The following is a 15,435-nucleotide window of genomic DNA, read 5'->3' on the forward strand; positions in this document are numbered from 1 at the left end:
TTTTCAAACGTATCTTTAGTTTATAATATTTTATCATAAACTTATATTATTTCTTCATACAAAACTACATAACAATTTATTTTTTTAAACTGGTAAAAATGCTCATTTTTAAACTAAGAGGATTTATTATTATCCACTTTGTTTTTTATTAAAAAATAAAACTTGAAGTTGGAAATTGGGAATTAAAAAACCATTACCATTAAGTGCATTAATTTGTGTCGTATGTAATGAACAAAATTGATAAGAGAAATGAAAAATCAGTGTGCACTCAGAAACAACTTTTAGAACTGGTATATAAACAGGGCTTTGAAGAATGAATGCCATGGATAATAACTGTAACAATCACAACTGTAACAATCAATGTTGACCACTAATTAAATAGCACAGCCTGCCCGAATAAAGTGCAGATGTGTTTAATCATAGATTTTTAATGCAGTGGTATCAATTGCAATACTCTAAGCACTTTTATCAAAATGATAGAAAAAAAAAGTGTTGTAGTCTACAATAGAGTGTATAAAAACTGATTATAAAATAATATTTCATGACATTATTTCAACTTTCCAGAGAACAAGTGACTCCCAAATTAGACAATAAAACTGTGTAAGATCATTTTTTTCTGATTGTCCTTTCAAAGTATAGTATTGTACCTTTCATCTTTGAAGTAGCATGACCCACTTGAATATGGAACCTAATTTCTGTACAATGATTCCAATATTTTAACAGAGCCACAAAATACAATAAGAATCTGAATCTGTTAAAGTAAAAACAAAACAAATACACACACAAAAAAGCCAATAAATTTGCTTAAGCAATTGTTTTTACAATGTGCTTGTTAATAAACAGAACTACTGTGGGGATAGAAGGTGTCATTCTTGATTTTAAGAGATTTGCATAATTAGTAATAATAATAAATTAAAAACTGATTAAGTACATATATATACAAGACCCTGTGTTAATATTCATTTAGAAATCAAGAACATTTCATTGGCCTACTGTTATGTGCTGGGCACTGGGGAAACAAGCATAGATAAAAACAGGTTGTGCTCCAATGGAATTCAGCTTAGAGCAGCAACACATATGGATAAGTAAGGATACTATAACTATGACACAAAGTGATGGATAAATTGTGCAGGTTATCCTGCTACACATAAAGGGATTGAAAACACAGCCACAAATGCAGCTGAGTTGTCTGTGTCCAAAATCATAACATAATAACAATACTGAAGAATTGGCTGGGCTCACGCCTGTAATCCTACCATATTGGGAAGCCAAGGTGGGAGAACTGCCTAAGCTCGGGAGTTCGAGACCAGCCTCAGCAACATAGCAAGACTCCATCTCTACAAAAAATAGAAAAATTAGCTGGATGTGGTGGTACATGCATATAGTCCCAGCTACTCAGGAGGCTGAGATAGGAGGATTGTTTGAACACAGGAGTTTGAGGTTGCAGTGAGCTATCATCATGCCATTGCCTTCATGCCCAGGAAACAAAGTGAGACCCTGTCTTTAAAAAACAAAAAAAGAAAGAAAATCAAGGAAAGGAAAATGAAGGGAAGGGAAGAAAAGGGGAAGGGAGGGGAGGGGAAGAGAAGGGAGGGTAGGAGAGGGGAGAGAAGAATTGTCACAAAGATGTGCTTGGACAGCTAGGCTGGTATAAGTTGGGCTCTATGCTGGGGCTGTGAGGAAGCTCACTCTCTCTAATCAGGGAGACTGAAAAGGAAACACTAACCACAATGCAAGGCAATACTCTAATTGTGCAGGATGCCATGTTAAGTAGAGGTTTTGAGAACTAAAATGGACTGGAAAGGAGTAAAGAGGAAGATGTGCTTGAACTAGGTCTTAATGGGTAGAATTTGTTAGTCAGAAGGGACATTTCCATCAGCAGGGAATGGAAAGCTGCTAGTCTAGTGCAGAAGTTGGCAGACTTTTTCTGTAAAAGCCTAGATAATAAATATTTTAGGCCTTTCTGGCTTTACAGTCTCCATGAAAACTATTCAAGTTGGCCATAACAACAACAAAAAAGCTATAGATGATATGTAAACAAATGAGCTATGTTCTATCTAATAAAATTTATTTATAGGTAGTATCGTTGAAAGTTCATATGATTTTCACATATGAAATAGTATTCTTTTTATTTTTTTCAATATTAAAGAATATAACAACCATTCTTAGCTCATAGGCTATACAAAAACAGGTGGCAGACTGGATTTTGCCTGTAGGCTGAGGTTGCTGACTCTTAGTCTAGTTGGAAGGCAAGCTAAATAACTCACATAACAGTATATAAAATAATATATTTAATAGACTAGCCACTGGTTCAATTCTATCAGGCCCAACCTTTCCATTTAATAATAAATGTTTTATAATATCCTGCCTTAAGAAATGAAATTCATAGATAATAAAACTGTTACACATATTTTCTATATAATACTCTAACTGAAGTAAAAGGAGAACTAAAAAGAAAGCACTTATATTAAAATAATGTGTTTTCACTATAGCAATCTATAAGCCCAACTATATATACTAGACAATGTATTGATGCAGTCAAATGTTTGCATATTCTTATAATGAATAAAGTTGGATTTAAGTGGAATAAAGAGATCAGATATCATTCCTTACAAGAAGCACAGGAAAGTAAAAGAGCAGACAAATGATAAATACTAGATTACAAATTAGTGCTAGAACAAGTAGTAACAGACCATTTGTATACGATAAGAGATCAAAGTAGCAATGTTAGTTGAAATACAGATAATGTAACAAGGAAAATTGATGATAGTTGACATAGAGAAAGTATAAGTGTCATATACTTGCAAATCAACTGGGCTTTATTTATAAGTTTAGTGTCAAAGTAATATCCTGTTTTATATTGGACACGCCAGTGAGAGAGTCACCTGTCCATTGATCTATCATCTATCTATCTGTCAGCTATCTATCCTTGTTTAGAATTCCCTCTCATGTAAAGGTATATATTTGATTTCTAGTGATTCAAAGTTCTATCTCTTAATAGAAAGTGAGGAATAACAGATAAACAAAATAAACCCAGCAACCTAAGAACTTATAAGGAAGTTGAGTGTTGATATCTCTGGAACTATATCAGAGTAATACTGAAAACAACAAAAATTCAAAAATAAATAATGTTGGCTAATTTTAAAAAATAGGTTTCTTATCATGCTTTAAAAATTAATATATGGTATGGCATAAAAACTTTATTAATGAAATTTGGTATGATTCCTGTACTTCATGGTTCTACCAGTTTAAAATATTTGGTTCTAGATCCTTTCACCAACATTGCCCCTTCTCCATCCACTGGTGACTATAATTAATAGCACATATTTCAAAATAGCTAAAAGAATAGGTTTAAATGTTCTCACCACAAAGAAATAATAAGTATTTAAGATGATGGATATGTTAATTTACCTGATTTGATCATTTTGCAATGTACATATATACTAAAACACCAAACTGTACCCCATAAATATATACAATTATTATTTGTCAATTAAAAATAAAAGAAAACTTAAAAACAAACCAAAAAATTAAAATGTTTGATTCTAGGTCTAGTGCCAAATCTCTTCCATTACATATTTGCAGATGAAATCAACAGACAGATTGATGCAGGAGAGATGTATTGGTGACAAATATGAAGAGCAGCATGACTGTAAGAAGGTCTTCCAAAATGTAAAACAACTGATAAAATTACTAACAGAACAAAGTGCAGTGGTCCCTTGATTTACACAGGAGTTGTAGTTCTAGAAAGTTTAATGACTACTAAATCCTTACAAAAAAGTACTTTGTTTGTAAAACTGAGTTTGATTTTAGGCTAGAAATCATAAACTTTTTTTTGTTAATCTTCATGAATGTCCAGTGGAATATTAAAAAAATGTGCAGTGCATGGGCAATTCTTTGTTGTGAAGGATTTCTCTGTACAGTATAGGGCATCTAGCATCCCTGGCCCTATTCCCCTAAATCCCAGTATCACTTCCCAATCATTAACAACACATAAGTTCCTCCCTGCTGTTCTAAAATGCTTTCTAGTGGCTCTCCTAGTCTGAATTGTATGCTTAATAATTTTCTGTCAATAATCACTTTTCATGAAGATGAGCACATAAGAGCTAAGAGAGAAAGGGCAACTTTGAACAGTAAAAAGAAAACTCAATTCTGAATTCATGGACAGGAACCAAACTCTGCCACAAGTTCTATGACCTTAAGTAAGTCTCTTAAATTCTCTAGGCTGCACTTTCTCCTTTGGAAAATGTACTAGATGACCACTAAGTTCCCATACTGTTCTGCAATAATTGTATTAATAAAACATATATATGCTTTTCAGAAATTAAAATAATGGAACAAAGTAGAGTATGGAATGAAGGATAATAAAATTCAGCTGAGGCTACATTTGTAACAGATCAAATAATATCAGAAAAAGGAAGAGGATAGAGAATGGAGATGGTGGCATCAAAGAAAGATATTTGATTCTTGGCATGACAGATACATAGGTAGAAAGAGCATTTGTATGAGATTCACAAACACTCAGCGATGTGAAATGATCTCTTGGATTAAAGACAGATAATGCCTCTATGTATTTCATTTTGTATTTATATTAAGTTTACAATACATGGTTCCCAGTTCCTTACGAAAAATGTTGCAAAATTGAATCTAATATTTGAGTAACACATTTATGAGGTCTTTATAAAAGTAAGCATCTTATTCTGGTATTAAATTCTGGGGAATCAACTTTTATTGCTTCAGATCAGCACAACTCTTAACCATGATAAAAGAGGGAAGGGATCTTCAGGGACTCAACTCGCTCTGGGTTCCTAAGATCAGAAAATGAAGTAGAATGGGGAAATCCAGAATTCTGCAAGGAAGTGATAGTACTCTCAACCATGTGAAACATCCCAATCCCTTAGGGAATTCTTATTAAATTAGAGAATTATAGAGGTCTCTGGGGAGGTATTCTACCTCCCAGCACACCTCAAACAGGCCACTTTGTAAGATGTGGTGGAAAGAATAAGGAAGTCGTTCATGTACAACTGCATTTGAAACAAGTTCTGACCTTACTGGTTGTGTGACCATAAGCAAGTTACTCTTAGACTCAATTTCCCCATCTGTGAAATGAGGGTTGCGATATCACTTTGTTGGTGTTATTGAGAAAATTCAAAGAAATGAATAATGTAAAGCCCCTAGCCATGTCTCATGTTTTGTGAGCATTGTGAGTACTCAATATTTAGTCAACTTTGTTCTTTTCTTTCCCACCTGTGTGCTTTGCTTCTCCTTGCACTGCCCTAGAGAGAATGCTCTGCTGATGTCAGCATTGAGCAATATGGGTGTCAGAAGTGTTGACCAATGGTGTCATGTCCACCACAGGAAGGCTTAGAACTTTAATTCCTTCTGTGATATTGTGTGCTGTCTTCTGATTTCCTTACCTGGGGCCTGCTGGTATTTGCCAGAATATAAAAAGTCTTATTCTTCCTTGGTAAAGGGCTCTCTTTCTGGAAGGAATCAGTCAAAGAGTTAAAACAAGCTATCAGATGTTTCTGGCTGGGCATAAGCTGAGTCTGAGGTTTCAGCCTAGGACAACCCTACTTCTTGGACTAAAAAGTCCTCTGCACTCGAATTGCTGCAAACTGCTCTTTCTGGAGTTGCTGCAAAGAGACTGGGGAGATTTACAGAGTTTGGCTAAACACTTCAAATGCAGTTGTTCTTGAGGATTTTGCTGGGAAGATCTTTCAACATCCCCTTACCTCTGAATACAAACTTATGGGAATGCTACATCATCAATACAATTCTATTTTACATGATTTTTTTTAGTGGGCACAATTGTAAATTGCTGAGAACTTTGAAGGACATAATGTCACCCCAGCATCAGCATCATGTGGTTGTATGCCAAAAGTTTTTGGACAGTTGCCTAGCCTAGCCTTTATCATTATAAGGAATACATCAAAAATTTTAGTAAGCAAACTGGAAATTCTTATGAAATAGCACATAATACTAATAAGTAATTTGCTGTGCAATAAGTTATTCAATCTCAGACTTTTGGGGGGAGGGGGGGAAATGGGCATTTATTGAAACCTTAAAATCTGTACCCCCATAATATGCCAAAATAAAAAAAAATTAAAAAAAACATATTTGCATGCCATTAATAAATACCATTTACTGAATAATTGTGTTCTAAGGGCCATGCTGGGATATTTATATAGCCAAGTTTTACAGAGGGGAAAAATGAGGCTTAGAGAGGGTAAGCAAATAAGGTCACACAGAGCTAGTAAATTCAAATTTAGGATTGTCTGGCTCTAAAGCATATATTCTTTCAAAAGTACTTCCCTATAATTAATGGGTGTCAGTTGACAGAGTCACAGAATATTAATACTGGAAGAGATCTGGGGTTATCTTATAAACTGAGAAAGTGAGGCCCAGAAGGTTTCATTGACCATGAAGTCTAATGCACAGAGAATGGCTGAATAGGCACTCAGTGGAGTCCTCATCAATGCCCATCAGGCTTTTTGTGGTCAAGCTCCACCCACCACTACAAGCTCCTCTCTTAATGAGCCTGCCCTCCAGGGCCCAATGTTCTGGGCAGATAGAACTACATATAGTTCCACACAGGTACCAGGGTGTTACATGTTTTTCTATATTTATTATTTCTGCTCAAAATATCTGTCCACGTGATAAACACAAAGTTTTTGTAAGATTCAATCCAATTTCAGTCCAAGAATCTCCACCTCTCTGAAAGCTCTCACTGGTTCATCTTTCCTCTCTTCTCAGCCAACCAAAAATAATAAAATAAGGAATAGGTTAATAATAGCCAGCATTTATTGTGACTTATTATTTATTCATTTATTCCACAAATATTTACTGAGCCTCTACTAAATGAAAGCACTATGCTAAATATGTTAACCATTCCTCACCACAACCCTGTGAAGTAGGTATTATTTTTATCTGCATTTTACAAAATGGAAAATCTTAAAAACTTAAACAGATACAATTTTTTCCACATCCAAATTATGATTTTTGATGATATAATTCTGTGTATATCATTACATATTTGGTAAATGTTATATGCCATTGTAGGCTTTAAGCTCCATAATGGTATGGGTGAGATCTATTTTTTTTTACTATTATATCCACAGGGCCTGACAGAATAGTACATACTAGGCACTCAGTATATGATACTTGAATAAGCAAGTAAAGAATCAATGAATGAAGTAAAAGGTATAGAATTATGGTCTCTGAATCTATACTGTTCCATGTTGCCTCCCTAGATTAGTCTGCAACAATGGGCATGTTTCATCCCAAGGCTGACACTAATATCCTAGAGGTGCATTCTAGAACTCACTTCTGTACACAATGACTTTCTATTTTCTTACCTATAATTATGGTTATATTAATTCCATATTAATAACCATATTAACATAGACCATATTAATATGGTTATATTAGTTATGGTTATATTAATTAACATCCAAATGGAGTGAAAATTTGAGAATGGACAAAAGCCATGTTTTAGACCTCCTGAGGAATAATATAATGAAAGAGTTCTATTAGTACACAGTATCCCAAATAATAGGAGTTTGCCAAAGAGCCTTGGGAAGAACTCATGACCATGCTCCTCTATTATAGCAGCCGGAAATCACACTGCTGATTTCCATGTAATACAGCAAATATCTCTGAGGGAAAGATCCCAGCTCCTGGAAGCTAAATAGCCCTCAGGCACATTCTGTACCACATGTGTGTCTCTGAGCTATTCTAAAACATGCACCATCCTTCTCTTTGCTTTATCAAGGACTTTATTTATTTTTAGCAATACAAAGGTTTTTTTTTAATTTCAAGGATTCAATCTTTAGTATGATTAGCCTCCAACCTTGGTTTTATAATATTTCACAGGATCTATCTAGTTAATTTAAGGGTTAAACAATAGTTCACAAAATTCTCAAGACAGACTTAGTTTTAAGGGACACGTGCATACACATAGAGACACACATATCTTTATTTTTGTGATAATATCAATAGACCTATAGTACTTATACATATTTGTATAATTAAATAGGTATATGCTATAGATATATATATAAATACAGATCTATAAATACACATATATCAGTATTTTTGAGCACCTACAAAAAGTAAAGAAAATATAATTTATATGAAAAATACTTCATAAGAGAATGAAGCATTCTTTGGAAGAACAAGTGAGTATTTTTCAGGTGAGAAATTAGGAATGATATAAACTTTAATTTTTATATATGTGTATACATATACAAGTATATATACATATAAATATAATATATGTAAATAGGTAGTCTAGAGATATTTGAATATATAATTAAAATCAATATATCTATATATATAGATACATTAAAAGTATTTAGAATAATATATTTGAAAGGGTACAGGCATAAGGTGAAGAAAGAGATTGATCAATCTAGCATATTAGGTTTATAGGACTGAGATAGTAAAAGGTGGAAAGGTCAGGTAAGAGAAGAGTGTTACAACATTGAGAACTCTAAAAGATATGGTATAATAGCTTAAATGTTTAGCAACCAGTATTACTCCTAGCAAATAATAAAGTACATGTCAATGAGAGAAAAATGTATAGAATGTGTATGCAAAAGAGTAAGGAGAGATGGTGGCTGCCTTGATATATTGCCTTTTCATGTCATTGGATCTCTAATTACCAGTTCATAGAGTCTATTTCAATCCTTTAAAGCATGAAATGGCTATAAATTTCAGGCAAGTAGGAGGCTGACTTTGTTAAACCAAAGAAGTGAAAAGTTTCCCTCAGTTGATGAGAAGTCTACAAAGATTTTTAGAGTGTAGTTATTATAATGCAGCATTAAAGATTTTGGTTTGAGAAATTATCATTTATGAAATGAAAAGTATATTATATCTTGGATAAAAACAATTGTAACAATAAAGCAAGTTTGCTTTCTCTACTCTGAGAAATAACTCAAAAGCTACATGCTATTAAATAAGTTTGTCTTCCTAGCCTATGGAGAGCCTTGAGAATTAAATGTCATCAATATATAGATACAGGTTAAAGATACTTTAAGCAAATGTATTTGTTAAAGAGTATGTAGAGACTTCACAATTGCCAAGGTAATATACATGTTAACTTTTTTTTTTAAAACTGCATTTCTAAATGTTAGGCTCCATTTACAGCTGAATCAGTTTAATACTAAAATGGTAATATATTCCTTAATTAAATCAAGATGCTGAGATACTCTGTCTCTCTAAGCTTACAATTTCATGTCATTGCATTAAAAGCCATATATATGGTTACATACATGTAACTTATTATTAAGAGCTGGTGATATATGACATTCTTGGAAGTATTTTTTAAAAAAATATTATTAACATTAAAATGTTCTCTATACCTCTCATCATAACATTTTATTTATGATCAATAATTACTTTTCAATTAAGCCAAAATCATACTAAAATTGAGAAAGAATTTTTTTTGCAAATACAAGTTTTTTTTCTTTTCAATACACATTTTAAGAATAGTCATTGTTCTATATTTATGACAATGATCACAGGTGCATTTTATTTATATTTTACAGCATTTGCAGGAAGTCATTTTCTCCCCTCTGGATGGAGACAGAAAGAATAAGTTAATTTCATTTCTGATAAAATGCTAGTAGTTTGGGGGCTGTAATAAGCAATGAATCACCTTAAAGGAATCTGCACATATACTTTAGAAATGCATTATAGTAAAAAGAGAGTTATAATTTTTAATATAAATAACCTTATTGCTTGTCTATGAATAAATTAAATATTTAATTATTTTATTCTAAGTATAATAACCCTCTATCCTGCTCCCAATTATTCCTTTTGTTTGTCAAATTAGTTATTTAATATAAACAAATTTCCCTCCCCATTACTGAAAAAGTATATAATAAGGATAAAATTAGAATAGCATACTCCAAATCGCTATTTTCTATAGATAAAGAAATAAATGTTCTTTTAACTTTAAAGAGATGGAAAAGTCAATTAAAATTCATTTTATCCCTATTCCTTAACATAATAATAATAATGAAAAATAGACTAGACAGAATACAAAAATTAAAATGATTTGAAGTAAAACTGCTGCTAAAAGACTATGACACAGAATAGTAAAATCTGAGGATTAGAGAAGTCGAACTTGGTGAAAAGTCACTGAAAAAACTGAGTGCAAGATCCCTAGACTTTCACAAGCCACCCAGAGGTGTGAGCCCACAAATACATGTGAAAATGACAGGTTTTCCTGGCCTAACATTTTCCAAACGGGGTACCTCAGTCAGTAAGGAGGACTCGGTAAAGTTTCCAAAGCATTCTATCCTTACACAACTTGCTGTCACTTTCTTCTGATATTCAAGGGAAAGTCATAAGGAAAAGGCTCACCTGTGCTGGGCTGAACCAACCATGTGGGCAGGCACAATGCTCCCCACAAGTCCCTTTGCCCTTGGTGCTCGTCTTGTGGGGGCTTTTCTGCACACTGTCCCATAAGGTGACCAGCTTGGTCCTGTTGGAAGCTGGGCCCCCAGGTCCTGAGGAGGGCATGGTCTGAGAACTGTACCCGAGCCCCTGAGAGTTCCTCTGCCAGCCACAGGCGCAGTGGGCATCCCTGAGCAGTGTGGGCGCACTCCTGCCGGCATCCAGCCCATCAGCCCCCCGGCTGCAGCTGTGTTGCTTGGTGAGGTATGCATTCATACTGCACTGATGCCTACTCTTGCCTGTGGTCAGCTCTGCACAGAAATGTCTCCTCCCCTCACACCCCTTTCTTCCAAGCAGTTGTAAAAGTCTTTTTTCCCCCGTGGCTCCCTCAGTATCTTTGACAGCTGCTATAAGCAGTGCATCGTGGGAGCAGCGAGAGCAGCTCTGCACAGCATTATCTGCGGGCTGGTAGCTCTTTGTCAATAGATGACTCAACTCACAGAGCAACTTGACAGTATCCCTGCTCTAGGCAGAAGCAATCAATGCTCCACACAGCTGGGCTACAAGACTGTACACTGTGTTACAAACCCTTTTTGGATGGAGCCCCACAGTAAAGAGTACTCTTTGCAATTTGGCATTCTGACTTTTCTCTTTCCTTGCTGATCTCCACACAAAATACAAACCTCGGGAAAGAGAACTTCTTGTCAGACTAGCAGGACACTTCTTTTCAGAAAGGATGCATGTAGGCTGAAACACTATAGCATAAGCAATTTAAAATGATGAGAAAGTTAACCTGTAAAGGAATTTTCAACATTTACAGGAATCACTTATCTGGAGAGAGATTTGCCAAGGCACAGAGTAAATCATAAAAGCACTAACATTAACTCTAAAGAACATCAATTCGTTTTGAAAAATCATCGAGGTCACTGCATTATACTAGAATCCTTTAATATTTGGAAGTTTATTTTAAATCATGATTATGTATTATGTTATAACCCCAACATATCCTTTATGCTATGAATAATTATTAATTCTTTCTCATTCAAAAGAAGGGAATTTTTAACATTCAAAACTGGTGGGTTAGCTTATTTTTTAACAGAATTTTTCCATACCCCAAATTATTCTGAGGATTTCCTTTGGAATACTTTACCACAATAAATACGTCCACCACAGAGAGAGTCTGTGTTTTAAAGTGAAAGATGCATTCAATTCTGCCATACAGTATTTTGATTTCCAAAAACAAAATTTACAAATTCTTTCACTGAAAAATGAATGAAATCTATCCAATTTAAAGCAATTGCCTTCCAAAGAGAAGATGATTGTTTTAAAATTTTAGCATGCATGCTGAATCCATACGTGGTATTTTCAGTAAAGGGAAAGGCTAATTACCATAACACTTAGAATTTTTATTCTGTTTGAAACTTTCCATATTTATTGCTAAAATGTCTATCCTTATCACACATTCCTCAGGAAATCATTTTGGTTTGATTGTGAAGCCAGTTGCCATCTACAGGGGACCAAACCAAAATGATATAATCCTATGATATAATTATTTTGTCTGTGGACCATCAGATAACATCAGATCCACCTCCTCAGGGGATTGACCAGGTACTGAGGCAGTATAGATCTCACTTTTTCCTGAGTGTCCAAGATGCTTATTGAAAGGGTCAAGATTATAACAAATAATACATTTGAACTCTAGGACTCCCTGAATAAATCATTATTAGATTTAAAAGTCCTTAAGGGAAGGAGCAGGATCTTTTTTTTCCCACTCTCCACAAAAGGGTCCTTTTACAAATTCCACACAAGAGGCTTATGTAAGTGCTGTCCCTGGCATAAAGGCATTCAAACACCTTGTTGAATAACAATGACCCATGTATATAAGTTTAAAGAGTAGACCCTGGTCTATGTTATTGACCATTTTCCCCCAAGTGTCCAGCATACTGCCCAGAACATAGCAGGTGATAAATACATATATTTTGGGGTGGGGGGGGGATGGACGAATGGAATTTTGGGTACATGTATAAATGGAAGGAAAGAGTAGAGAATGAATACACATTTATCCTCACACATGATTAAAATTTTTGATAATATTTAATACAGCAATATTACAGAAGCATAAACTATTCTTTTAAGGTTAACTTCAGCTCTGGTTTTGAACTGGTCTTGTTAAGGAAACTTGTCAAAAAAATATTAAGACTTGAACTGTCGGGCAGAAATAATAGTAGAGTTAATGGTCTTTACTCCTGAAAGAGAATCAAGGATTCAAGATCAATATCTAAAGAAAGTAATATTGAGAAAAATAGATTACCATATTGTACTTCATGGGAGAAAAGGCAGAAAATCCTATTTCTTTCTTTATCTCTCTCTTTCCCTCTCTCTCTCCACTTCCCTCCCTCCATCTCTTTTTATTCTAGAACAAGATATTATGCTTGACAGAACTTTTGGGTCAAATAAAACCCTAGAGAACTTCAGACTTGTCTGGTGTCACCATGATGCATGGCTATACAGGACTTGATGTGACATGGCAATGCCATCACTCCCAAATGAGAATGTCAGGAAGTGATAAGTTTGGCTCTCTCCAAATGTATCTAACTATGATGCTCCTCTAGTTATTCAGGCAGATATCATTGCTCAAATGCCCACTGGAGTCTTCAGGGAACACATGTCCTGTTCTCACCTATTTGCCTCTCAAGTATAAGAATCAATCTGCATAGACATAAGTCAGTATGAATTCATCATAATTTTGTAAAGATGTGTGAAGTTTGTAGCAAGAGAGAGAAAATTTTCTGGCTGGGCACCACTCAAGATATTATAAATCTTCAGAGGGACTTAAATCTGTTATGAATGGGTTATCTGGAATGAGATATTTCTTCTCATTGCAAAGGCCATGATATTTCTGTTTTAATAACCTCAGCATGTCAATTCTTTGTAGATAAATAAGTATCATATGTTGCATAACTAATGTTATTTTCCTCCAAAAATCTTTAAGACCATATAAAATTTTCATTAAACTTGTTAGAAGACTATATTGAAATTAGTTTTTCACTTTAGTACATATAAAGTAATTCTAGACTCCTGTCTTCCCTTCTCTTGCAAAAAGATTTTTCTTTTCAAACATGACATTGGCTTTTAAGTCTGAGGACAGACCACTTAAACATATAAATATGTCAAACTTACCCTCTGTACAATGAGACAGACTCACTAATTAATGATAATCCAATTTGATCAAATCTAATTGGACAATTGTAATGACCATGAGATGACATCAAATTCTGGCCAAACAAGAATTAGCAATGCACAAGTACACATCCTACTTATCATTGCGATTTAACATGGGCAGATGGTGCACAGGGCAATGCCTAGATGAGATCTATCTTATTGAACTCTCTTTGACCTGACATTGACTTCATAGAACAACCATTATTTTTAAAGCCAGGGTTTAAAACTAATATCCTGGCTTGATATTTTTAATAAAAATTTAAAAGCAAAGATGAATAACTAAATAATTCCATTGCACTAAAACAAATTATTTTCCAGATAAAATGTCCTTCAGGCACTGTATGCAAATGGGATATGAAAATATTAATTACAAAACAAGAGCTAAGTGCTTGCTAAAGGATGACTGGGTAGCAGAAGCCCTTTAGCACCCACAAGCAGTAAGTGAAATAATCATAAAATGCTATGATGTATTAGATATAATTTCCCCTGATTTGAAAAGTATATAGTCTATTCTTGTGACTGTAAAAACTAGAGATTTTATAAATGCCAACAAATAAATATATTTCTACATCTAATAATCTTCAGCCTAGACAATCTCCAGATCCAAACATATTTATCTTTCAAAATGAGAGAATTAAGAATAAAGTTTTTAGACTCCAAAATTACTTCTAAAATACTTAAACCAACTTAATCATAAATCTTATCAGAAAAAACAAGCAGGAATTTTGTGGAAAGATACATGCTTAATTGATACAGAGATTTATCCTGAACTGACAATTTAATAGGAAATAGAAAAAAAGTTTTAAACTATCATGAAATTCTCACTAATATACTTGTTTTTGGGTTGGTGTTGATGAGGAGAGAGTTTAATCTGAATTAGTGATAAGGCTAAATTATACAATGGTTTTCAGGAAATGTAAATTTATTATATTCTGATACACTAAGTAACACTATTACAGAAATTGGAACTCTAATTATGTGACATTTCTTAGAGTTCTGAAAGGCACACTAGTAAAAAGGTAATAATCATTTATAATTTGCATTTATTTGCAAGTGAATCTAAGTGATAAACTACATTTCTATAAGAAATCTCTTTTCATATTTCAAGATTAAACTAATATCACTTCTTCTATAAGCTTTCCAGATCCCCTTGGCATATTAAGTCATGCTATACAGTATCTGTATATTTGTCTGTGTAAATACCTTTCACATTTGTCTATTTCTCTCAATCACCATGACAACCACACTGGTCTAAGCTATCACCATTTTTATGGTAGAACACAGACTAGAATACCTATATTGGTATGATCACCGAAAGATACTTTTGTCTTCTTTCTTGTTTATTTTAATAAACATTAAACACTTTATGCTGAGTTCAGAGGATGCAATTGTAAAAACAAGAACCTGTTTTTCTGTACAACTGGTGAAACAGCTTCCTAACTGGTGTCTGGCATCTTGTCAATTCTCACACAGCAGCCAGAGTGTCTCCTTCTAAAATGCAGTTGTGATCAGATCCTACTCTGCCTCATACCAGTCAATAAAGTACCATTTTATAGGGATCTTTATCCTCAGGGATGGCACAATCTTTAAAGTGGCTTGCATGATCCTTATTCATGCCCTTGTGATCTGGGCTCTGCTGCTTTTACCAGTCTTGTTTGTGCCTCACCCCCTGCTTTTCTCCCCAACCACACAGGCCTTGAATACTTGAACTCAGTCCTCCCTTGTGGTCATTGAGCATGCTCTTTCCCCACTCCATACTTTCATATAATTTATTCTTACTCACCCTTCTGTAAGGTACATCAAGAGGTA

The 15,435-nt window shown here is 34.2% G+C and overlaps 1 protein-coding gene across 17 annotated transcripts in view; it reads right to left on the reverse strand.

Moving 5' to 3' along the window:
• The window catches only part of DLG2 (discs large MAGUK scaffold protein 2), a 1,870,454-nt gene that overhangs the window by 737,859 nt on the left and 1,117,160 nt on the right, over positions 1-15,435 (reverse strand). For 2 of the 17 annotated variants that reach the window (XM_076002374.1, XM_076002369.1), the window contains exon 1: positions 10,372-14,652. The exons of 13 other annotated variants lie outside the window; for them this stretch is intronic. In XM_076002374.1, the coding sequence (XP_075858489.1) occupies positions 10,372-10,680 (309 nt within the window). In that variant the 5' untranslated portion in view covers positions 10,681-14,652. Of the gene's footprint in view, positions 1-10,371; positions 14,653-15,435 lie in introns of those variants that run through there. 2 more of the 17 variants (XM_076002376.1, XM_012738725.3) reach the window with 1 other exon arrangement.

The sequence above is a fragment of the Microcebus murinus genome, chromosome 4 (assembly GCF_040939455.1).
Source record: "Microcebus murinus isolate Inina chromosome 4, M.murinus_Inina_mat1.0, whole genome shotgun sequence".
Lineage (NCBI taxonomy): Eukaryota > Metazoa > Chordata > Mammalia > Primates > Cheirogaleidae > Microcebus > Microcebus murinus.